This window comes from Equus caballus, chromosome 2, assembly GCF_041296265.1.
Source record: "Equus caballus isolate H_3958 breed thoroughbred chromosome 2, TB-T2T, whole genome shotgun sequence".
NCBI lineage: Eukaryota > Metazoa > Chordata > Mammalia > Perissodactyla > Equidae > Equus > Equus caballus.
Genome location: NC_091685.1, coordinates 8,318,063 through 8,344,244, shown reverse-complemented (window position 1 = coordinate 8,344,244; position 26,182 = coordinate 8,318,063). Strand labels below are relative to the sequence as shown.

The 26,182-nt window shown below is 35.7% G+C and overlaps 1 protein-coding gene across 7 annotated transcripts in view; it reads right to left on the bottom strand.

The window, feature by feature from the left end:
* FAF1 (Fas associated factor 1) overlaps positions 1 to 26,182 on the bottom strand; it is a 472,901-nt gene that overhangs the window by 292,636 nt on the left and 154,083 nt on the right. For all 7 annotated transcript variants that reach the window (XM_005607066.4, XM_070260008.1, XM_070260010.1 and 4 more), the window contains one exon: positions 19,666 to 19,871. In XM_005607066.4, coding sequence (XP_005607123.1) covers positions 19,666 to 19,871 — 206 coding nt within the window. The remainder of the gene's footprint in view (positions 1 to 19,665; positions 19,872 to 26,182) is intronic.

The window sequence follows — 26,182 nt, the reverse complement described above, 5'->3', positions numbered from 1 at the left end:
TGCTGCCTGTTGTCTAATACCTAAAAACAGCTGTTTTATACATTTTGTCGAGTCTTCTAGGTGCTTACAGCAGGTACCATACCAGTTACTCATCTGAGGGCAGAAACAGAAATTCTTATAATTTCTTCTTTCTCATACAAAGTTTTTGCCAACAAAAATGCCAATGTTTTCCCAGGTTTGAACAGTTTCAAAAAAACTAACCAGTTAGAGATGTAGCTCATGAAAGCATATTTGGCCATTATTAGGCATATTAAGTCTATTTTACATGATAATGCCTACCCTTACATTGGAAATTATGGTGTTTTACATTCACGTGGTTTTATGTTAACATGAATCATAAATTATTTCATTTAACAATTTATTTTATAGATTAATATGGATATTTTAAATGTTACTGAGCATAATAATTGTCTTTGCTTTTTTGTTTTTAACAGCAACTTTTATCTTGAACTTTCCAGTTTTTAGTGACAAGAAAGCTAAAAAAAAACAAAGGAAAAAGCCTGCCTCAAATCTTAGTCAGCAGTTACTCTAAAGGGATTTTGGCCCGCCCAACAAAGAAATAATTGGCAAAAGGTCATTCTGTTTAGTCTGCTACACTCCAATAAAGTGAAAACAGATTTACAAGCACTTTATCTGCCATTTAAATGCCTGAGAAACAAATAATTTTATATAGTTGTTTTTATTTTCCTTCAGATTCCCAAATTTTAACAAACACACTGTCTATATAATTTACTACTTTCTTTCAAGGTCATTTGGAAGGAATCTGCGATTTAAATTAAATTAAAAAAACAAAATTAATACATTCCAATTATTTCCTTTTAGAGAGGAAAATGTGTAGTGAAAATTGGATAGTGGGGCTGTACTAATAATTTCCAAGCAGAATACAGCACATTGTTGCAATGTTATAATCACTAGGATGAAAAGCATTATCCTAGTTTTATCACTAAATGACTTAGCCAAATTAGAGGCCCTCGCTGGGCCTCAAATTCCACATTAATTTTTTAAAAAAAAGCTATGAATACATTTCACATGAATGTCATCAGTTAACCATTTTTTAAAATTAAAAAATGTCAACACGAGGTGGTGCCAAAATGTCAAAACTGTCACCAAAAGAGATAGCCCGTCTCAGCAGACACAATAAAGAAATCAAACCTGTCACCTAAAAGAAACAAAATGTGCAATAATATCTCATGTGGATTCTTCCAAAGCACAATTCTCAACAGTGAATTTCTTCCCCCTTTTCCATTAACATTTTTTGTAGTATCAGAATCTTTTACTGCCTCCGTTCATTTCCTTATTTTAAACATTATAAACCACCAGCCCCTACAGATACTTCTTTCAACTACGAAAGCTATTCTTTTGAGAAAAATCAGATTAAAGTTCTGTATCAGAAAAGGCATATTAGACCTTCAGGGCTATAAAGGACTAATCTCAGAGGCTCTTTAAAACTGCTCTGGGATCTGACTTACCCAAGAACAGGTAGTGATTTAACGGCAAAGACAACAAGGCAATGCTCCATTGCTTTTCCCTGTATACCATTCTGACCTCACAGATTCAAAGAGCAGCCCCTGCATATCTTGCTGCATGTAAATTTAAACAAAAAGATCATAATACCTATAATTATCAAAGAGTCATAAACATGTAAATATTTGGGGGATCTGAAACAAAAGGATTCCAGAAAATACTGCTCATTTTTACAAGGTTCTTTACAGTGTGTCACTGGGTCTTACAGGACTTGAGATTATACCCAACAATGCATACACTCTATCAGATTGCTCTAAAGGTTGATGTTTCACTGTGTCTGTGAGATTAAAAGACAGAAGTCTTTTTCCCAAACATTAATGTTCTCTTTATATTGAAAGAAACCTAAAGATTACAATTAATAGATAAGGGAAGTATTTAAAATAACTCTACAGGGAGCAAAAGTTCCTGTCATTTATGAACCATAATGATCAATAAAGATTATCAAATAATTTTCATTAGCAACTGTGTTTTTTATTTACCTCTTTGCTTCTTGTACTGCAGAGCCTTTGCCCAAATAAAGACACTCTTGTGCTCACCATTCATACAACAAGATTATTTTAAGGTTAATGAAAAGCATATTGGGCTGAAAGTTAAAAGACAGTCACTGGCTGTTCTGGGGTGTGCTACTAACTATTTGTGGGGCCATGGCAGGGCAACCTTCCTGAGTTTTAAGTTTTCACATCTGTAAAATAAAGCAGCTAGACTAAATAGCCTCTAAGGGCTCTTCCAGTCCTAAATCCTCCTGTCCATGTTATATCCACTATGTGGAGGGTACTAAGTTTAAGTACTTTGTAGAATACAAAACTGGAGTCATATGTCAGGATGGGAAGGACTTCCTAATCACAAACATAAAGGGGAAAACTGTGAAGGAAAAGTCGAGCAGTGAAAAAATTTTAAAACTTCCTTATCTCCAAAAGCACAATGAATGAAAAGCAAACGAAAATGTAAATGGGGAAAATACTTGCAAAACAAGTGACAGATGAAAGGATAATCTCATTAATATATGAAAAGTTCTTATAAATTAAAAAAAGAAAGCCACAATAGAAAAAATAAACTTGCATACAAAACAGTCACTAAACATAGCAGAGTATTAACTTATTAGTAGTAAAAGAAAAGTAAATTGAAAACATAGGATAAAATTTATTTCCAAACTGGCAAAGCTTTTTTCCCTTTTTTGTTGTGGCAAAATACACATACTATAAAATGCACCCTTTTAACCATTTTTAAGTGTACAGTTCAGTGGCATAATGTACGTTCACACTGTGTAACCAGCACCAATAACCATGACCAGAACTTTTTATCACCCCACACTGCACTCTGTACCCACTGAACAATAACTCCTCATTCCCATCTCCCCAAGTCCCTGGGAATCAGTATTATACTTGCTGGAATATGACTATTTTAGGTACCTCTTATAAGTAGAATAACACACATTGTCCTTTTCTGTCTGGCTTACTTCTTTTAGCATAATGTCTTCAAGGTTCATTCATATTATAGCATATTGCAGAATTTCATTCCTTTTTAAGGCTGAATAATATTGTACAGTATGCATTTATAACACTTTGGCTTATCCATTAATCAGTCAATGGCCACTTGGGTTGCTTCCACTTTTTGTTTTGTTTTTCTGTAAAAGTCCTGTTTTTCATTCTTTTGGGTATCTACTCAAAAGTGGAATTGATGGATTATATGGTAATTCTATGTTTAATCTTTTAAGGAACCACCATACTGTTTTCCCAGCAGCTGCACCATATTATATTCCCACTAGCAATGCACAAGGATTTCAATTTCTCCATATCCTCACCAATATTTGCTACTTTTTGGTTTTTTGATAATGGTCATCCTAATGCGTCTGAAGTGATATCTCATTCCGGTTTTGATTTGCATTTCTCTAATGATCCATGATGTTCAGCATCTTTTCATGTGCTATATTGGCCATTTGTATATCTTTTTTGAAGAAATATCTATTCAAGTCCTTTGCCCATTTTTCTAAAAAAATTATTTTTTATAGACATATAACATTATGTAAGTTTAAGGTGTACCACTGTACCATTAGCTAACACCTCTATCATGTCACATAATTATCATTTCTTTTTTGTGATGGGAATGATTTTAATTGGGGTTTTTTTTGTTGTTGAGTTATAGTTCTTCAGATAGTCTGGATATTACTCCCTTATCAGACATATGATTTGCAAATATTTTCTACCACTCCATAGGTTGCTTTTCACTCTGTAGATACTGTCCTTTGATGTACGAAAGTCTAATTTTGATGAAGTCCAATTCACTTACTTTTTCTCTTGTCCCTGTGTTTCTGATGTCATATACAAGAAATCATTGCCAAAACTAATGTTATTAAGATTTTCCCTAATATTGTCTTCTAAATTTTTTTATCATTTTGTCCCTTATGTTTAGGTCTTTGAGGTTTGTTTTTTAAATATCACAAACTGTTGGCAAGAGTATAAATTAGCATACTCTTGACAGCAACTTAAACTAATAAGGCTCCTCTGAAGAATAATTTGGTAGAATACACCTAAACTTCAAAACTGCACATGTCCTCTCAAGTGGAATTGCACATCTATGCATTTGTATTAAGAAAAATAGGGGCTGGCCGGTGGCACAGTGGTTAAAGTCGCACGTTCCGCCTCTCAGCGGCCCAGGGTTCGCAGGTTCGGATCCTGGGTGCGGACATGGCACCACTTGGCACCCCATGCTGTGGTAGGCGTCCCACATATAAAGTGGAGGAAGATGGGCACAGATGTTAGCTCAGGGCCAGGCTTCCTCAGCAAAAAAGAGGAGGACTGGCAGTAGTTAGCTCAGGGCTAATCTTCCAAAAAAAAAAAGAAGGAAAAAGAAAAATAATCACTGAGGTTCAACAAAGTTCACTGCTGTATATTCTAGTGAAAGATCAGGAAGGGAGAGGAACTTAAAATAACCAGCAAAAAGAGAATGGTTCAATAAATCATGGTACAGGCTTTAAAAACTTCAAGCGTATTTTAAAATATGGAAAATGATCATGATGTAACAGTACAAGTGAAAAAAGCAGATGATAAAACATCGAATATAGTCTATCTCAATTTTGTAAAATATAGATTTAATACAATAGAATGAAACTGGAAATAAATGCAGCAAAATGTTTAACCGTAGTTAGAAGCAGAATTACTGGCAATTTTTACTTTTTTTCATACTTTGCATTAATTTTCTACAGTGAACACTGGAGCAGGAATGTGGGTGGAAATGAAGTATTTAAAAACAAAGGGAGGCAATTTCCATCCCAGAAGTCAAGAAAGAAAGGGTGAACAAAGCAACTAATAACTATTGCAAGACGTTCTTCCAAGTGACAGATTTTAACCATGTATACTGAGTAAATGGGGAATTCATTACAGATTTTAACTAACAAAATCTAGCAGTAGAGCAAAGAATTGAATGGGGAACAGAAAAGATGAAACCTATTAGCAGAGGGTATTAAAACAGCAGTTTTGTTCCTTCTTATTGATAAGTAGTATTCCATTGCACGACTGTCCCAGAAGTTGTTTATCCACTCACCAGTTGATAGACACTGAAATGTTTCCAGTTTGGGGTCACTATGAATAAAGCTGCAATGAAGATCATGTACAAGTCTTTGAGGGGACATATTTTCATTTCTCTTGAGTAAATACTTAGAAAGAGAATTGCTGGGTCATATGGTAAATACATGTTTTAATTTAACAGATCCTACAGCAAACTGTCTTCAAAAGTGTCAGTACCAGGGGCTGCCAGGTGGCATAGTGGTTAAGTTTGTGCGCTCTGCTTCAGTGGCCGGGTCCAGAGGTTCAGACCTCAGAGCAGACCTAGCACTGCTCATCAAGCCTCACTGTGGCAGCATCCCACATATAAAGTAGAGGAAAACGGTCAGAGATGTTAGTTCAGGGCCAATCTTCCTCAGCAAAAAGAGGAGGATTGGCAGCAGATGTTAGATCAGAGCTAATCTTCCTCAAAAAATAAATAAATAAATAAATATATACTAGAATCAATTCATCAACATCTATTTTTTTTTTTAAAAAAAGCTGGAATTTTTATTGAAATTGCACTCATTCTATGGATCAACATGAGTAAAAATGACATGTTAACAGTATTGAGTCTTCTAATTCATAAACATAAATGGAGATGGAGATATATCTCTCCATTTATTTAGGTCTTTAACATTTCTCAGCAATGTTGTGTACTTTCCAGTATAATGCCCTGCATACTTTTTGCTAAATTTATCCCTAAGTCCTTTTTTAAATAATACTATAAAAAGGTATTATTTTTAAGTTTTATTTTCCAATTGTTTGTCACTAATATAAAGAAATACAATTGATTTTCGTATTGACTTTGTATCTTGAGACCACGCTAAACTCAATTATTAGTTCTAACAGCTTTATTGTAGATTCTTTGGGGGTTTTATAGATAGATTATTATATCACTTTGAAAAAACTTGTTTTAAATCTTCCTTTTAAATCTGTATTTTCTTTCTTTTACTTGCCTTATTGCATTGTCTAGGATCTCCAGAAGAATGCTGAACAGAAGCAGCAGGAGTGAACATCCTTGCCATGTTCTCAATCTTAGGGTGAAAGCATTCAATCTTTCACCATTAAGTACGCTAGGTGTTAGATTTTTTCAAATGTCCTTTATCAGGTTGAGGAGTCTATCTTCTATTCCTAATTTTAGAGAGTTTTTTTTCAAATGGATATTGAATTTGTTAAATGCTTTTTCTATATCTGCTGAGATGATTGTATGGTTTTTCTTTTTTAGCCTGTTAATAGGGTACATGAAATTTTTTTCAATCACAGGAGTGACATGATTATATTTGTATTCTTGAGAGATCACTTATCATAAGTTTCAATTTATTCTTTATAAATTGGTTATGCCTATATCCATTACTAGACTGTAAGTTCTATGACGACAAATACCATGCCTGTTTTCTTCTCCATGCTATAACTCGGACCAAATAATGTACCTGGATCAGAGTAGAAAATACTTATTGAATAAATAAATGTGTGTAAACAAATACAAGGAGAGCAGGAAGCACTATGAAAAACTAGAATGGAGAAAGACTACAGGTAGAGAAAATAATTAGGAGGCTATCTGATTGAGAGTTGGTATTTCTGAGACAGAACAGTTAAGGGGCAAAGGATCTAATCTGAGTAGAGAAAACAAAAAAAAACAGACAAAAATTTCAAGGTTTCTACATGCCTAAGAATCCTGGAGAAACGCAGGCTGATATAAGTCTATATCAGTGTTTGAGTTATTGTTATGACCAAGCCAGGAAATAAGGGCCAGGCAATTTGTTCTATTTTTCCTGGGTTATCACATACCCTTGAATTAATGTAAATCTTTATATCTTTAGACTAAGAATTAAATAATGTATGGGTAGGTCTCCTTGGTCTTATCCAAACTAAAATCTATTTTCCAAGCTTATAAAGGAGTTCCCAAACCAAATCTGTTTGTGGAACAGTCTAATATCCTATAATGGCACAAATGACTAAAAGGGGAGAGGGTTGGGTGAGAAAAGGAGGAAGGAGGATCAGCTCAAAAGTACAGCAATCCTAAAATACCAAGATGCACTAAGTTTTTACAAGAGATTGCTGAGCTGACAGAAGAGGTAATAACTAGCCATGCCGTACATTAAGTGCATCTTCCTATTGCTTTCTCTTCTCCAGACTTCAGCTCACTATGATGGCAAACAAGCTGGCCTTAGAAAGGCAAGTAAAATGCTCTGAATTAATCATAAATTCACGCTGTACAGGAATTGGGACTGTAGGAAAGGAAGTCCTCAGCAAGAAAATATTGCAAACTATAAGAAAGGAAAAAGCAAAGGAGAAGATACTTTTTAACTCTAAAAGTTTCCATCCCATTATTCAATAAATGCATTCGACAAATATTTCATTAACACCTACTACTGCCAAATTCCAAGCATGATATAAAGATAAGAAGAAATTATGTCCATTTTTAAAGAACTCGCAGTCTAACAGAAAGACAGACTTGTTAAGAAACTATGGAACAATTGTCATACAAAGATATATAAAGTATAGAGAAAGCACACAGGGCGAGAAGTAACATCAATCACCATTTCATTGTGAGACTCTGAAACATCATGAAAACGTGGTTCCAAAAGTTAATTTAGGTTAAATTAATAGAAATGACATGTCTCAATCAAGGAAGAGAATAGATCAACTGTACTCTCTCAACCCAAGTTGGACACTAATGTAAGTGTCACATCGTACATGCAGCACTGGCATCCTAAAATGAATCATGGTTCTAAAGAGAAAAACTATCTGGGGACCAGCCCCGTGGCCAAGTGGTTAAGTGCGTGCGCTCTGCTTCGGCGGCCCAGGGTTTCACCAGTTCAGATCCTGGGCGTGGACATGACATCGCTCATCAGGCCATGTTGAGGTGGTGTCCCACATAGCACAAGCACAGGAACTCACAACTAGAATATATAACTATGTACTGGGGCGCTTTGGGAGAAGAAGAAAAAAAACAAAGAAGATTGGCAACATTTGTTAGCTCAGGTGCCAATCTTTAAAAAAAAAAGTACCTGAAAGTGATGCCTCAGAAAAAAATGACTGTAACAACAACTAGCACCTAGAGTACGCATTTATTCCCATTTTATTGAGATATAATTGATATATAACATTGCATTAGTCCAAGGTTACAGTATAATGATTTGATATATGTATATATTGTGAAATGATTACCACAATAAGTTTAGTTAACATCAATCACCTCACATAGTTACAATTTTCTTCTTGTGATGAGAACTTTTAAGATCTACTCTCAGGGGCTGGCCCCGTGGCCGAGTGGTTAAGTTTGCAGGCTCTGCTGCAGGAAGCCCAGTGTTTCGTTGGTTCAAATCCTGGGCGTGGACATGGCACTGCTCATCAAACCACGCTGAGGCGGCGTCCCACATGCCACAACTATGAAGGACCCACAACGAAGAATATACAACTATGTACCGGGGAGCTTTGGGGAGAAAAGGGAAAAAATAAAATCTTTAAAAAAAAAAAAGATCTACTCTCAGCAAATTTCAAATACACAATACAGTAGAGTCACGTGCTGTATAAAAACATTTTGGTCAACGACCGAGTGCATTTATGACAGTGGTCCCATAAGATTAGTACCATATAGCCTAGTGTACAGTAGGCTACACCATTCAGGTTTGTGTGAGTACACTCTATGATGTTTGCACAATGACAAAATCACCTAATGATGCATTTCTCAGAACACATCCCCGTTGTTAAGCAATGCATGACTTTATTAACTATAATCACCATGCTGTACATTATATCCCCATATAGTATGCATTTTAATTTCAACACAACTCTGTGCAACGGTTGAATGAATTGAAGATGTTTATCCTAAAGAAATGAGGAGAAATAGTACCATCTTTTAATATCTAAAGCACTGTCAAGACAGAAAATGTATTTACCTTGTATAATCTGTCTCTGAAAGCAAAGTGAGGTCAAAGGAATGGAGCTTACAGGTGGCAGCTCACCATAAGGAAAAACGAACACAAACAACTGGCACCTCTTTTTTTGCATGTGATTGGTGTAAAAAGTGTTTTTATTTATAAAATTTTAGTCAAGACTTGCTGAACAATGGTATTACTGCCTTAAAATGAATGAGCATCCCATTGCTAAAAGTATTTAAACACATACCAGATGGCCCTAAGACAAAAATGTGGAAAAGACTGCTTAGTTCATGGCCAGTTAGACCAAATAGTTTTTACAGATCCCTCCAAACCCATTAATCTCCATGAAACAAGTCACTTACTCTCTTTTGTCAGTTCTCACATCTAAAAAATGGGGATACTGGTTCTGGCTATCTCAAGGTAATGTGAAAATAAGTAAGTCAATGAGTATAAAAGGGCAGAGGCAGGGACTGAGGATCAAAAGAAGGGTAGCATGAATCTGTTACCGGTGGAAAAGGAGAGGTTCTGTTTAAGCGTACTTTTTAGCTAACTGAAGACCACAACACTAACTTTATGCTCAGGAGTGCATATTCCTCATTATTTCTCCAGACACACCATTATCATTCCTGCCTCTGTGCTTGTCCTAGCCTAGAATAAACTTTCCCCCTACTTTTTCCACATGTCATATTTTGACTCATATTCATAGCCTGGTCCCTCTCTGAAATCTTCCCTGACCACCCCCACAACCCTGTATATTCCCTTCTCGTACTCTCAAGACACTAGCTAAAATTGAATTAACTACTTCCTTTTCAATATCTTCATAGCACTCTGTATATACTTTCATAATAGAAATTATTTCATTGGAAAGATCATGAGTTCTAGATTCAGTTTAAGACTGAATTCGTGGTTCAAGAATTCTCCGAGCCTCAGTTTATTCATCTTTGAAACAAGGGAAGTAATATCTGCCTCACAGTGTTGTTGTAAGGGTTGTATTATAGGAAGTAAGCACAGTGAACATAGTGGCTGGTGTACAGTACGTAATGTGTGTATGTGTATGTGTGAATAAATGAATGAATGAATAAGTGAATGAATGGATAAATGCCCCTTATTTCCATGTCTTCTTCCCTCCTCCTATCCAAACATAGACTGTGGAGTCCTCTAGGATAAAGACTGCCTTATTTAAGCATAGCCCAAGAATTTAGCATATTAAGCCCCAAGTAATCAACAAACATCTATAATAAAATGAATTATTCTGATCACACAAAAGTCTTTTGGAATTTACTTCCTAATTTGCAGGAGTAATTGCTAAATATGACCTTGGGAAAGTAAAGTGTTATTTACTATTATAGCCATTACATTATGTATGTTTATTCCTTTAAAAAGAAAGAGCTTATCTTAGAATCTTTCAAAGTAAGATGATAAGGAAGTATCAGAGAAGAGGACACTGAAAGACGGATGGCAGAAAATAGAGATGTTAGGAAACATAAGTCTATGCTTATGATCTTTATTGCGCTGCTTTGAAGATAAGACAACAAAAGTGATGTGACGGATGAAAGAAGTTGGGGAAACAATCATTTTAAATAAAGTAAAGTTTAAAGGCTTTTATAAAATGGCAACCTTAACCTATATACCAAACTGATAACAGCAAGGAGTAAGGATGAAAGAAAGGGAAGATATTCATTTCATTCTTCATATAGTTCTCTATTTCAAAAAATTTTTACGGAAAGTACAGTATTTAAAAATGTGAATCTACACTAAAGAACCATTTCTAATGCATAAATTAAAATAAACTATGCACATTAAGACCACAATTTGAGATGCTGCTTATTTAGATTTTAAAATGATTTTATAAATAATTTGGGGAGTGCACAATTGTTGGCATGCAGGCAACAGACACCAGTTTGCAGAAGAACTAAAGAATAATGCTATTAATACACAACATTTGCTGTTTTTCTCCCCCAAAAGTACAAGCTATGATCAGTTCTCTTGTCATTTCATGCTCACAACATCTGCGCAAAGAACATAAGATTGCTACTCTTTCCTTCTTTTCGCATGTACTAATAACCAAAAAACCCCTACTTATATAGTGTTTACTATTCATAAAGAGTGGCTGAGACACAGAGGGGTTAAGGTATGTGCCAAAAATTACATAGTTAATCTGAGTTGCGGAGTTAACACCAAACACTAAGTTTATAGATTCAAGACAAAAACTGGTTTGAAATATCCTGAACTACTTTTTCAGGCTCAAAATGCACTCGCTGAATGTTTTAACTCTTTCCATACTCATCTAATTTTTTAAAACTAAAATGGTATCCAATATAATAAAAGTAGTTTTAAGAAAGTAGATTAAAAACAGAGAAGAAAATAAGGCAAATGGTTCAAATAACATACCTATTTTTCTGATACATTCCAGAAATGGAACTAAGGCTACACTGAATAGGCCAAGCAAGGTTTGCTGACAGCACTGGTTCAACAAACTTTATTGAACAAATGCCTGTATGTTATGTTAAATCCACTGTTAGATATTACAGACATAATAATACACAGTAACTCCTACCCTCAGGATCCCACTACTTCAGACTAGATAGTATTTTATAGAATAACTAAGACTTTAAAATAATTCTTTAAATTTATTCAAGATGAGAAAATCCAGAAGGATTTTGTACTAAAATGAAACTGCAGTAATAAATAGAACACTAAAAACATTAACAGATAAATGTAATTACCACTAGGTGTCACTGTGATATAAAGTTCTTGGCTGCCTTTAGGCTTGCTTTTCTATACTTTGTTTGTATTCCTGGTAGTAATATAAAAAGCCACACTATCTTATTTAGCATCCCTTTGCATTTTAATATGTATACGTATACATAAAAGTTAGTATTTATCCAATTCCTTAATAACAATAAGATGGTCTATAAGCTAACAATTACATTGCAGATCATATAAACTTTAATGAGTATATTATTTAAATTTCCTATAGTAGATGAATTAATATACATATGCTCATTTATTGAGCCATTTATTTTCTCAACAGATACTACTCTGTGCTAAACATTGGCTTGAAGAAAGAATTTAGAGAAGAATAAGACCTGGTCTCTGAGTGTGAGAAGTTAACATTCAGAAGGGCAATAGGAAACACAAAGAAGGACTAAAATGTTTTCAAACCCATTTTAAAAGTATACACAACATTTTATGGGATCACAGGAGATGAATCAACTTAACTATGTCCATGGAGGTTAGGAAAGGCTTCATAAAGGGGAAATATTTATGTGGGGTATTGAAAGATGAGTATGAGTTTTCCAGAAAACTAAAACACGAACAGGCAAATCAAACAGAATGTAGGAAATAGGGAACTACTGAAAGACACATGAGGAAATCTATATTCTAGAAAGATCACTATAGGGCAACTATATAAAATACTATGGTTAGAAAGGAACTGAAAGAATGGAAATTAGAGAAATGATTTGAATAACTCATGAAAGAAATTAATTCCTGAACTGTAACAGAGGGGATCAAAATAAAAGAGGGATTCAAGTGATAACTGTGATAAAACTAACAGAACTTCATTAATCAAATACAAGGGAAGAAGTGAAAGAGGAAAAACACCTCTATCAAGTCCCAAATATCCTGAGTATGCCTTCCATAGTGATGCACATCAACAAATCAACAGTGAACACAAAGAAGGTGCATGACATGATTCTCTGACTGGCATGTAATTCATAATAAGAGAATAACTATAATCTAGAACAAATAAAAAGTTGGAACAGGTAGGAGAAGCAGGAGAAAGTGCATATCATACACTAACAACATCTGGTTTACAATTCACTTTGAATCAAATCTTACTTACAACATGTTTGTAACTTTTTTAAAGATTGGCACCTAAGCTAACAACTGTTGCCAATCTTCTTTTTATTTCTTTTTTTTCTGTTTTTATTCTTCTGCCTCAAAGTCCCCCAGTACATAGTTGTAGGTTCTAGTTGTGGATGCCTCTGGTTGTGCCATGTGGGATGCTACATCAGCGTGGCCTGATGAGTGGTGCCATGTCCGCACCCAGGATCCAAACCAGCAAAACCCTGAGTGGCTGAAGCGGAGCACACAAACCTAAGCACTCGACCATGGGGCCAGGCCCTATCTGTAACTGTATTCGTTTTCAAACAGAATGATGACTTGTTTGCTTCTATTCTACCATACTTGGACACAATGAACCAAATTCACTGCTTTTACAGTGAATTATAAACCCAACAGTTTACAAGATGTGATCCCTGGAAATTCTATCACAAATTTCTATAACAAAGCTTTAAAGTAGTTCCACAGTCATTTTCTCCAAATTAAGATAGAATAAAGTGTAACATTAATATACATAATCCAGAGAAGCCAGCATTTGTGATCACTATCCTTGAAACGAGCAGGGGATTTCACTCCAACTGAGTGAACCAATGAAAAAGTGACTCAGAGTGATCAAAATATCCATGAACTTCCACCATACATCAAATATTCCATCAACAATAAGAACCAGGCCACTTTGAAATAAGACACTGTTAACTACTCAGTCACATGCTACATAAATATCAGTTAAAATTTATTTAACTTTAACTAGACTGCATTCCAGTTTTCTTAAAACAGATAAAAATCTTGGATAATTTTAAGATTTAAAAGAAAAACTGTGATATGGCACTGCATTCCTTCCCCTATGATAATAAAAATACTCTAAACTAACAACTAAGAAAGCAAAGAACTGATACCACCCTACTTAAGTATTCCCTACTAATACACCAAGAATGCCTTAGGAATATTACTGAAAATCCACAGGAGTAATAAGCACAGTCAATTCTGACTAATTTCTATTGTAAACATAAATAAATCTATTTTTCAAATATCAGTAGATGGGTTTTGGTGACCTTAAAAACACAAATTCACTCTAAATATCAACAAAGAGATAGAACAGAACCAAACAGAAATTTTGGAGCTAAAGAATATAATAATTGAATTGAAAAACTCACTAAAGAGGCTCAACAACAGACTTAATAAACCAGAAGAAAGAATCTTGAACCTGAAGACATGTCATTTGAAATTACCCCCATCAGAGGAGGAAAAAAGCATGAAAAAGAGTGAAGAAAGCTGAAAAGACTTATGGGACACCATTCAAGGACCAATACATGCATTACAGAGGTTACAGAGAAGAGAAAAATAGAGGAAGATAGCTTATTTGAAGAAATAATGGCCAAACACTTTCCAAATCTGTGGAAGGAAACAGACATGCAAATTCATGAAGTACAAAGGATCCTCCCAAAAATGAATCCCGAGCCCACACCAAACCATGTTAAAATCAAATTGTCAAATCTGAAAGCAGCAGGAGAAAAGCTTGTCATACACAGGGAACAATCATCAGATTATCAGCAGATTTCTCAGCAGAAATCTTGCAGGCCAGATGGGAGTAAAATAATATATTCCAAGTGCTGGGGGGGGGGCGGGGACCTGCCAAACAAGAATGCTATGTCCAACAAACCTGCCCTTCAAATATTAAGGAGAAATAAAGATCTTCCCAGACAAACAAAAGCCAACAGACTTCATCAATGCTAGACCTGCCTTATAAGAAATGCTAAATAGGGGCTGACCTGTAGTGTAGTGGTTAAGTTCATGTGCACTCCACTTCAGCAGCCTAGTGTTTGCTGGTTTGGATCCTGGCCCAGACGTACACATCATTCATCAACCATGCTGTGGCGGTGACCCACATACAAAATAGAGGAAGACTGGCACAGATGTCAGCTCAGGGCCAATCTTCCTCACCAAAGAAAGAAAGGAAGGCAGAATGCTAAATAGAGTACTCAAATTGCAACAAAAGGACACTAGACAGCAACATAAGTCTATAAAGCTTGCTAGTAGAGGTAAATAGACAACTACAGAATACTGTATGCAAATACAAATTACTGTAAGAGTGGTGCTGGTAGAGAAGTCAAAAAGCAAAAGTATAAAAAATAATTATAACTATAAAATATGTTAATGGATGCATAATATGAAAAGATGTAATTTGTGACATCAATAATAAAAAGGGAGGGAGAGTAAAAGAGTAGAGTTTTTGTATATGATTGAAGTGATCAGGTTAAAATAGATTGTTATAACTATAAGATGTCTTATGTAGGCCTCATGGTAACTAAAAAGAAAATACCTTTAGAAGATACTCAAAAGAAAATGAGAAAAGAATCAAAGCATGAGACTACAAAAGAAACCAACACAAAGGAAGACAGCAAGAGAGAAAGAGGCACAAAAAAGCTACAAGACAGAAAGAAAATAATTAACAAGATGACAATAGTAAGTCCTCCCCTTTCAGTAATTACTTTAAATGTAAATGGCTAAAATTCCCCAGTCAAAAGACAGAATGAGTAAATGGATTAAAGAAACAAAATCCAAACATATGCTAACTACAAGAGACTCATTTTAGATTCATGGACACATACAGGCTGAAAGTTAAAGGATGGAAAAAGATATTGTATGCAATTGGTAACCAAAAGCGAGTAGGGTGGCCATATTTACATCAGACTAAATAGTTTGTAAGTCAAAAACTGTCTCAAGAGAGAAAGAAGGATATTATTTAATGATAAAAGAGTCAATTCACCAGGAAGATGTAACAATTATAAACATATATACATCAACATCAAAGCACCCAAAACATGAAACAAACAATGACAGAACTGAGGGGAGAAATACACAACAACACAAACTTTCAGACAGAAGGTCAGTAAGAAAAAGAGGACTTGAACACCACTGTAGACAAAATGGACCTAAGAGACATATACAAAACATTACACCCAACAGCAGCAGAATACAGATTCTTCTCAAGCACACATTCTCCAGGGCAGATGACATTTAAGTCACAAACAAGTTTTGATAAATTTAAGAAGAAAGGGGTAGAAGGAAAACTGCTATTGATATTTTGTTTTATTATATTGTGGTTGGAAAACATACTTGGTATGATTTCAATCTTCTTAAATTTGTTAAGACTTGTCTGTAACCTAACATGTCATTTATGCTGGAAAATTCATAAATATGTGAAAATTAAACAACTTACACTTGAACAACCAATGGGGCAAAGTAGAAATCTAATGAGAAGTTGGAAAATATCTTGAGATAAACAAAAACAAAAACACAACTTATATCAAAACTTATGGGATGCAGGAAAAGCAGTACTAAGAGGAAAGTTTATAGCAGTAAACACCTACATTAAAAGAGAAGAAAGATCTCCAATAAACTACTTAAATTTACACCTTAAGTAACCAGAAAAAGAGAAACAAACTAAGCCCAAAGTTAGCAGAAGGGAGAAAATAAAGATTAGAGCAAAAAGAAATAAAAAGAGAATAGAAAAAACAATAGGAAAAAATCAACAAAAGAGTTGATATTTGAAAAGATCAACAAAATCGACAACTTTTAGCTTAAACTAAGAAAAAAGAAACCAGAAATGAAAGAGGAGACATTACAACTGATGCCACAAAAATAAAAAGGATCATAGAAACCATTATGAACTATTATATGCTAACAAATGGTATAAGCTAGAAGAAATAAGTAAATTCCTAGAAACATATAACCTACCCAGACTGAATCATGAAGAAATAGAAAATCTGAACAGACCTATAACTAGAAAGAGATTGAATCGGTAATCAAAAATCTCCCAACAAAAAAAAGTTCAGCACAAAGTGGCTTCATTGGAGAATTCTATCAAGGATTGTAAACAAAAATTAACATCAATCTTTCTCAAACTTTCTCCAAAAATTGAAGAGGAGGAAACACTTCCAAACTCATTTTATGAGGCCAACATTACCTTGATGCCAAAGCCAGAAAAAGACACTACAAGAACAACAGTAACAAAAAACCCTACAGGCCAATATCCCTGATGAATATGGATGCAAAATCCTCAACAAAACACTAAACCAAATTCAACTGCACATTAAAAGAATCATACATCAAGACTAAGTGGAATTTATCCATGGAATGTAAGGATGGTTCAACATGTGAAAATCAATCAATGTGATACACCATATTAACAGAATAATGGGAAAAACATCACATGATCATCTCAACAGATGGAGAAAAAGCATTTGACAAAATTCAACACCATTTCATCATAAAAACACTCAACAAACTAGGAATGGAAGGAAATTACCTCAACATAATAAAGGCCATATATGAAAAGCCCACAGCTAATATCACACTCAATGGTGAAAACTAAAAACTATTCCTCTAAAGATCATAAACAATGCAAGGATGCCCATTCTTGCCACTTCTATTCAACACAGTATTCAAAGTCCTAGCCAGAGCAATTAGGCAACAGAAAGAAATAAAAGGTGCCCAAATCAGAAAGGAAGAAATAAAATTCTCTCTGTTCGCAGATGATATAATCTTATATGTACAAAATCCTAAAGATTATACACACACACCCTCTACTAGAACTAATAAGGGAATTCAGCAAAGTTGCAGGATACAAAATCAACACAGAAAAATTAGTTATGTTTCTATACACTAACAACAAATAATCCAAAAGGGAAACTAAGAAAATAATCCCATTTACAACAGAACAAAAAGACTAAAATACATAAGAATAAATTTAACCAAGGAGGCGAAACACTTGTACAACGAAAACTATAAAATATTGATTAAAAAATTAAAGAATAAATAAGTGGAAAGACATTATGCATTCATGGATTAAAGACTTAATGTTGCTAAAATGTCCATACTACCCAAAGCAACCTAGAGATTGAATATGATCCCTAGCAAAATCCCAATGGCATTTTTTGCAGAAATAGAAAAAATGATGCTAAAATTCATATGGAACCACAAAGGACCTTGATTAGCCAAAACAATCTTGAGAAAGAAGAATAAAGCTGGAGGCCTTGTACTTCCTGACTTCAAAACATTTTACAAAATAAAACAGTATGGTACTGGTATAAAGGCATATAGACCAATGGAACAGAACAGAGCCCAGAAATAACCCACACATATAGGTCAAACGATCTTTGACAAGGTGCCAAGTCTATACCATGGGGAAAGATGGTCTCTTCAACAACTGGTGCAGGAAAAACTGGATATCCACAAGCAAAAGAATGAGACTGGACCTTTATCTTACACCACTCACAAAAATTAACTCAAAATGGACTAAAGACTTAAACATAAGATCTGAAACTATAAAACTCCTAAAAGAAAACACAAAGAAAAAGCTCCGTAACATTCCCAGTGATTTCTTGGATATGACATCAGAAGCACAGAAAACAAACGTACAAATACACAAGTGGGACTACATTAAAAAGGTTCTGTGATGAAAAAGTTTGGGAGCCGGCCCCGTGGCCAAGTGGTTAAGTTCACGCGCTCCACTTCGGCGGCCCAGGGTTTCGCTAGTTCGAATCTTGGGTGCGGACATGGCACCGCTCATCAGGCCATGCTGAGGCAGCATCCCACATGCCACAACTAGAAGGACCAACAACTAAAAATACACAACTATGTACCGGGGGGCTTTGGGAGAAAAAGGAAAAATAAATCTTAAAAAAAAAAAGAAAAAGATGAAAACGTTCTAGAGATCTGCTGTATAACAATGTGCATATAGTTAATAAAACTATACTGTACCCTGAAAAAGTTGTTAAGAGGGTAGATCTCATATCATGTGTTTTTTTTTTTTAACAAAAAGAAAAAAGGAATGTACAGGAGACTATTTTGTGGCATGAGGATGGGCACAGGGAGTCATGGCTGGACTAGAAGAGGAATCCAGGTGGAAGGAGCCACAGGTACAAAGGCCCTGAGTGGGCTAATAACCTATTCAAGGAACTGAAAGAAGTCCATTACAACTTAGGCATGGTGAGCAAGGAGGAGAGTGGTAATAGATGAAAACCAGAAATACAGTAGAGGCCTGAACAAGCAGGGACTTACAGGCCATGTTAAAATATTTGAATTTTATCCTGAAAACAATAGAAAGTTTCTAAATGGCTTTAAATAACGGAATAACAATCTGATTAGCGTTTGGGAATGATCACTTTTAACAGCCTTGCTTTTCTCTGCAATGTACCTCAATTAATAAAATTAAGAAAGAATCTACCCTAAAGGAACAAAGACAAAATTTTTGAAATATCTGGAATTTAGATTTAAGGAAAAACTACATTAAAACAGAAATTAATATAACTTCTGGTTCTACAACAAACATGAATCAAATAATCTGAATCACATATGAGTTCAACATAGTTTCTCTATAGAAATTTGGTAAAGTCTGTCCAAAAATGGCAGGCATACAACACTTGGATTTTCCTTTGACAGGATAGTACTGAAGCATTTATTCAGTTGGCAGGGAGAAGGAATGATGGGAATGTGTCTTATTTCTGATCTTTCATTAACCATAGAATGAAAAATCAGTGAGCTTCAACTATAAAATCCGATAAGCAATGTACTTAAAAATATGGTATTTTTTAAGCTCTTAGATGTTTGATGTGCATCTGCCCTAAAACAGTATCATATACCATTCCATTTATGTGGAAAAAAAAAACGTACTCTCAAACTTACGTCAATCTCAACACAAATCTCAACACAAAATAGAGCACAATAATCTGTACAAAAAAAATATCAGTTTCAATTTTCCTTTTCCCCTTCTTGTTGGCAGTCAACTCAAAAGAAAAGAATATGAACTGAACGTATACCTAATGAATTGTTTATTGGTGAAGGCTTTATGATAGGAAAAACCTTACCAACGGTACAGCTGTCTTCAAGTACCACATCAACATTTCTGTCTCTGTACTCAACCCTGAAGTCCAGCATCCGAGGTTGCCTTTCAACAATTTGCCTAGATGGCATTACAGGTCGAAACGCGGAAGAGGAAGAGGAAGGAGGAGCTGGAGCTGGGCGATTTGCTGGATCAAATGCAGGTCCTGGAATAGTCTCGCCTCCATAGTCACTGAAATATTGACACAAAAGAAGGATTATTATCAACCAAATCATTACAGATGACCATTAAGGACCCACTCCATACTTGGCTTGTATTTTTCTTCCTATCAAATTTACCAACCTGTGCATCAAGGCCTAACTTAAGTTCTACCTGCTCCATGAAATCTTTCCGAGTGACTAAAGGCCACATTACTCTCCCTCCTATCCTTGCCTTTCTATGTTTATTATCAGTACCATGTACATCATTTAGCATTTAATTAGATTTTTGCCTTATGTTGTTACGATGTTGCTAAAATAACATTTTAAACTCTGAATTAAGAACAGCATCTACATTCACTCTCATTTACTCACTGAATTATTATTATTTCTACTTTCCGTAAAAACTATTTCAAAACTTTACCATTCTTAAACCTCCCTTCTCCCTATCTCACTTTTCAGTCTTAAAAGATATCTTTTTTTCTACTTTGCAGAGAAAATAGACGCCATCAAGAGGAAATTCCCTTACCTCTCTGACATCAAATCCACAAATTAACTTGCAAATGTACTCTTTTTCTCTCTTCCCATAAAATAGAGATGACATCATTCTATCTATGCAAAATCTAAAATCATCTTCTCATTAGCTCTACATTATGGATTGTCCCTTTTCTTTCCAGTATCTTCAACACGGCCTTTGCTTCTGGATTTTTCTCAATAACATTTAGACATGTTCAAATTTCTCCCTTCTTAAAAAATAAAAATGAAACCCTGGCTCAGTCCACTTAATAGCTATCTCAGTTGTAAAATGGAAAATACGTGTGAGGATTAAATCAGAAACTGTGTATGAAAAGCTAGCACAGTGCCTGGTTCCTAGTAAGATCTCAAACCTCAAACTCAGAACACCCAAAGTTTAACTTACTAATGTTTTCCCAAGCCTGATTCTCCTCCATTATTCCTCATATCAGCTACTAAAGCTAGAAACCTCTGGCATTATCTGTGACTCCTTCTTCTTTCTCAACTCCCACATCTAATTAGTCCTTTCAATTCTACCTCCTAAATATCTTTTAGATAAGTCATCCATCTTTCTCCTCTGAAGCTGCCATTCTAGTCCAAGCCACAATCACCTCTTGTATGGACTAATGCAACAGCCTCCTAACTAATCTTGCCATGCGTGCCGTTGCTTTCCTGCATTTCATTCCATTCCACCACTAGAGTGAAATTAAAGACAGAAATATCTTCATATCATTTTCTTCAATACTCCAATTGATCCAATACTTCAATACTCTGCTCTTCGTATAAATAAAGTGGCATACTAGGCCCTGTATGATCTTAATCCTGTCTTCCCATCCTTACCTTGTGCTATGCTATCTCCATCTCTCTATGCTAATAGCCACAACAGCCTTTCATTTCTTCTGTCTCACCTTGATCCTTCTCATTTCATGGGGGAACATAAACTACTTCTAAGAATATTCTTTCCTTCCCATCCCATCCGAAAAGTCCGTCTTTGCTCTAGCTAACTATATTTATCCTTTATATCTCAGATTGGATGTTTTTCAACTCAGAGCATGTTTTACTACCTCAGACTAGTTCTAATTCCTTGCCACTATCAATAATTATTTATTTAGTGGTATAATTAATCATTTGACACTTAAGTTCCCCACTAGCATATAAGTTCCACAAGGACAAAGCTCATATTTGTGTTTTTAACAGCTATATCCTCTGCACTGAGCTCAAGATTTTATCCATAGAAGGTACTCAAATATTTGACAAACTAATGGATAAAGGAATAATTATTAAATAATTTGGTTTTTCTCTGACTTAATATACCATACAGATAGTCACTTTTTTCCTTCACTGGGAGAAGTAGAGAGGGAGGGAACATGAGGAATGCTTCCACTGAAACATCATTTTTGTGTATATCTTCCACCCACGAGAACTACAAGCTCAGTTCAAAAACATCTTTTCTTCCTGAATTTAAGGATAAACAATGGACTGGGAACCTGAACAGAAACAACAAGATTGAAAAGACATGGCAAATTAAGCACTGTTCATACAATTGAGCAGGAGAAAGTATTTATATTTACTTCACACTATTGCTTTGATCAGTGTTTATCAAATCATAAATTACATAATTGATTTAACGAGTTGTGATCAGTCTTTTAAAGAATAGAATAGAATTCAAATTATCAGTGTATGTCACTTAATAGTTAGGACCACATATTGTTTCACAAAACTTTTGATTCTAGTACATATTTGTATACGTGTGTTTCGGATTCCAAGGATTTCTCATTATAGGTCATAGTCAAAAAAGTCTGAAAGTGACTAGCTTAGATCTCACCAGAGTTCAGATACTCTAGCAATCACTGATCCAAAGACAAAAACCTACCCTTTCTCGCAGTTGTTAGATTCAAGAAAAGTAATCTCGGAAGGAAGACATGGGAACAGAGAAAATGTCCAAAGCAGGAAAGAACATCACTATTGGAATTCAGAGTGAGCTCCTAAGTAGCTATGAACAGAATCTGGGCAATGATACTTCACATCTCTAAATTTTGTCACAACTTCTCCATACTTAAAAAAATAGCTAAAGTTAGGAGGCTGGTCACTGACTTACTGTTTTCTTAACTCCAAATACACCCTTCTATAGTCTATTCTGTGATGCTGGGGCTAGGATTCTGCAAAATTATGTTTTTCCTTTGGCATATGGTTTCCTGATAGATGTTGCCATTAGGGGATCCCAGAAAGAGATTAGTAGTTAGGAGGACAGGAGTAAAGACTTCCTTCTGCTTGCATGAATTTCCATCAGCATCACCCTCTAGCTTTCAGTTTCTGCTTTTTTCAGCCTATAACCAGCTTCATTATTAAACCAGTTTCTTGACATACCCAGAGATACCAGTAGCAGCTGGACAGTATGCATTCCACAGAAGTCTGATCCTCAGCTCCAAGTGGCCTCTCTGAGCTTCAAAGTTCTGTTAATCCCTTTGTTCCCTAGACCTAAGAGTGGTAACTTCCTGAAGAAGTTATTATATCAAGGTTACTTCAGTTTTACCTTTTTGCTCTTTCAGTCTTCCATACTTGTGTAACCAATCCTACATTAAATTCCCTCTGATGAAATACCCTTGTGTGGTTTCATTTTCTTGATAATGGACGTCCCAGGAAACAGGATTAAGGAATTAGCTCGATTATGTCCTTGACCTTCAATGCACTGCTGAGCTCCTTGCCAATGGAAAATGGGATACTACTGATCTAAGCCATGTATTAGCATAATGATTAATTAAATTATCACTTGTAGTCAATTATGATCACATGCCTATTGAAACAAGTGCCTAAAGGGACCAAACAGCTGTTTGACTTGACCATTATGGTGATAATGATGACAACAAGGACTATGGGCTAGCTGCTTCCGATTCTAATGGAGAACTTACAAAAGAAAATGACACACTGAGGGTTTTTAACTTTCAGTTCAATCCAGGATAAGAAAGCTACAGAGCTTTTGGGGCCAGCCTGGTGACATAGCAGTTAAGTTAGCGTGCTCCACTTCAGTGGCCTGGGGTTCACCAGTTTGGATCCTGGGCACGGACCCACGCACAGCTTATCAAGCCATTCTGTGGCAGGCGTCCCACATATAAAATAGAGGAAGATGGGCACAGATGTTAGCTGAGGGCCAATCCTCCTCAGCAAAAGGAGGAGGACTAGCAACAGATGTTAGCTCAGGGCTAATTCTTCTCAAATAGAGGGAGGGAGGGAGGGAGAGAGGAAGAGAAAGAAAGCTACAGAGCTTTTGAAGTGGCCCTTTAAAAAGAGTTTCTTATTTTTGTAACCACAGGTATTATCCTGCTAAGAATTAGACCCAAAATTTAACTTTGCAGCTTGCAGAATTACAATGAAAGTTGAATATATATACTTTTGAAGTCTCTTTTGTGAAAGTTAAGACACTGTCTTGCTGAGGGTGGGACCTAATGTGCAGAAGAAGGATACCTAAGTGGACTCAAATGAAGATTAAAATCTTGAACACCTGGAGTCTCTCTCTGAGCCTTTTTCGTAAGCAGAAATAGCTCCTCCCCCCGGACTGAGAAGGTCAGCCTCCTCTTGCTCGAAGACTTAATACTCTCACCTGAGACAATTACCTTGAAAGGGAATGCTTATTCTCAAAACCTGTCCCCAACACTCCTTATTGTCTCCAAAATCAGATCTAGGTATGCTCCAAGAAGACACGTACAATGTCTTAACTGAGAGAAGACAGTTTATATACAAAACTAATTATAAGATTTTGATAAATTATATCAGCAAAAACCTAGGGAATAGGTATGGAAATAAACTTGAAGTGAGTTTAACCTAAAGAGGTTGGATAGAGCCAAATATAACATGTTTGCTTAAGCAGCTATAAGTACCTCTAATCATTTGCTTGTTGACTGAATGAAACTTAAGTCCCAAAGGAGTCTACATTTAACAAGGATGAAATCCCTGAACTTTCCTGGCAAAACATAGAAGAAATCCATGTGCTGAGAAAAACAGGTATGCTCGAGTGGATTTACCACATACAACCTGAGTATACACACCTCCTCCTACTACAGCATCCATGAGGCCCCAGGGGACACTGCACTAAAGCACTGAGAAATATAGTAGTAAAAGAATCTGCATTCTTGAAAAACTCTGCAGTGGCTATCTTCCATGAGTTAGGAATGACATGGGGAGATGTCACCACTGAAAAAGACTCCCTAATGGACATGATGAGATCCCAGAGTACAGAGGTCAAAAGGCAGAATTTAACAAGAAAAAAATGGGAGCAATTATGTTAATGAACAGCCTGGACAAAAAGTGGCAATCAGAAGATTTCGATCTGCAGAGATCTTTAATAGTGCTTAATTGAACATGGTATTTCTAAGGAAAAAAATTAAAAGTCAGTTGACTAAAATACTACTTGATCTATAAACAGTAGAAATCCTAGACCTGGCAGCCTAAATCCTGACTTCCATAACCACAATGCAGAGTCACAGCCACACCAAGTTTCCAAACACAAGTTGATTCACAGACATAAAGTCCCTAGTCCCCTCAAAGACAATGCAACAGAGCCACATGTATATATTGTAAATTCTCCTCTAAGACTTCCCCTAAGAGACCTGTAGCCACTTACTAGAGCATTTTTGTATTGATAAAAGGAAAATATTTGGATCTTTAGGGGATTACTAGATGCTAACTCTAAAGTTATACTAATTCCTGGGGATATAAAAGTGGAAGACTACAGTGGTAGATGAAGTTTTCGCCCAAATCCACTCACACTAGGTTCAAAGAATCTGTCAACCTACGCTGCAGTTTTTCCCCCAGATCCTGAATATATAATTGGGAGAAACACACTCAGTAACAGGTATACATTCCATATTGGCTTCCTGATCCATGGAGTTAGGGTTATTACATAGAAAGGGACAATAGAAAAAGCAATTGATCTTGCACATAGATTTTTTTCTTTAATTTGTAAGCACCACAACAAGGATTTTGCTTTCACACAGTAGGGTCAACAATATACCTTCAATGTCTTTTCCTGAGGATTATGTCAACTCTTCTGCTCTCTGTCATAATAATCTAGTCTGGAGAAATCTTGATCACCTAAACATTTCACAAAACAACATTACTGATGACAAGGTACACTAGTCCTTAAGAGCAAAAGTCTTAAGTACTTGGATACTTTGGTAAGACACATGCACGCTAGAGATTAGACGATATGCACCACAAAAATGCAGGCACCTGTCACTTCGGCAAATTTTCTGGGGTCCAGTAGTCAGAAGCATGTCACAGCAAAAGGTCAGTTGCTGTTATCTTGCACTTCCCATCAATACATAAGAGATAACCAAGCTAAGTGAGGAAGAAAAAGTCAGACTGGGAAAGTAAAAAATGATTATGTATAACATGCTGGCACCAACCAAAAATAGACTGCTGAAACATTACAGCCCTAATCAAAGACATACCTGAAAGACAGTAGTGAAAGAAAAGCCTCTCAGTGGGGAGAACTTAAGGTTGTACCACAGGTTGACTACTTCATTTAGAAGGAGAGCCTGAGGTACAAATCTACATTGAAGCATGGGCAATAGTTAATGGGTTGGCCAGCTGATCAGGACTTGGAAAGAATAAAAGGAAAACTGGGTGACAGAGAAGTCTAGGGAAGAGATATGGAAATGGATCTTTCTGAATGGACATATGTGTTTCCAAGGTGAATGCTGCCTATAGGCTATCCACTGAACAAAAAGGCTCTCAACGTGGATAAGATGACATTGTTCTGTTGATGTCAGTCAGCTTTCTTCCCTTGCTACTCCAGAGCTACTCAGTGCAGTAAGGGACAATGTGTCCACACCA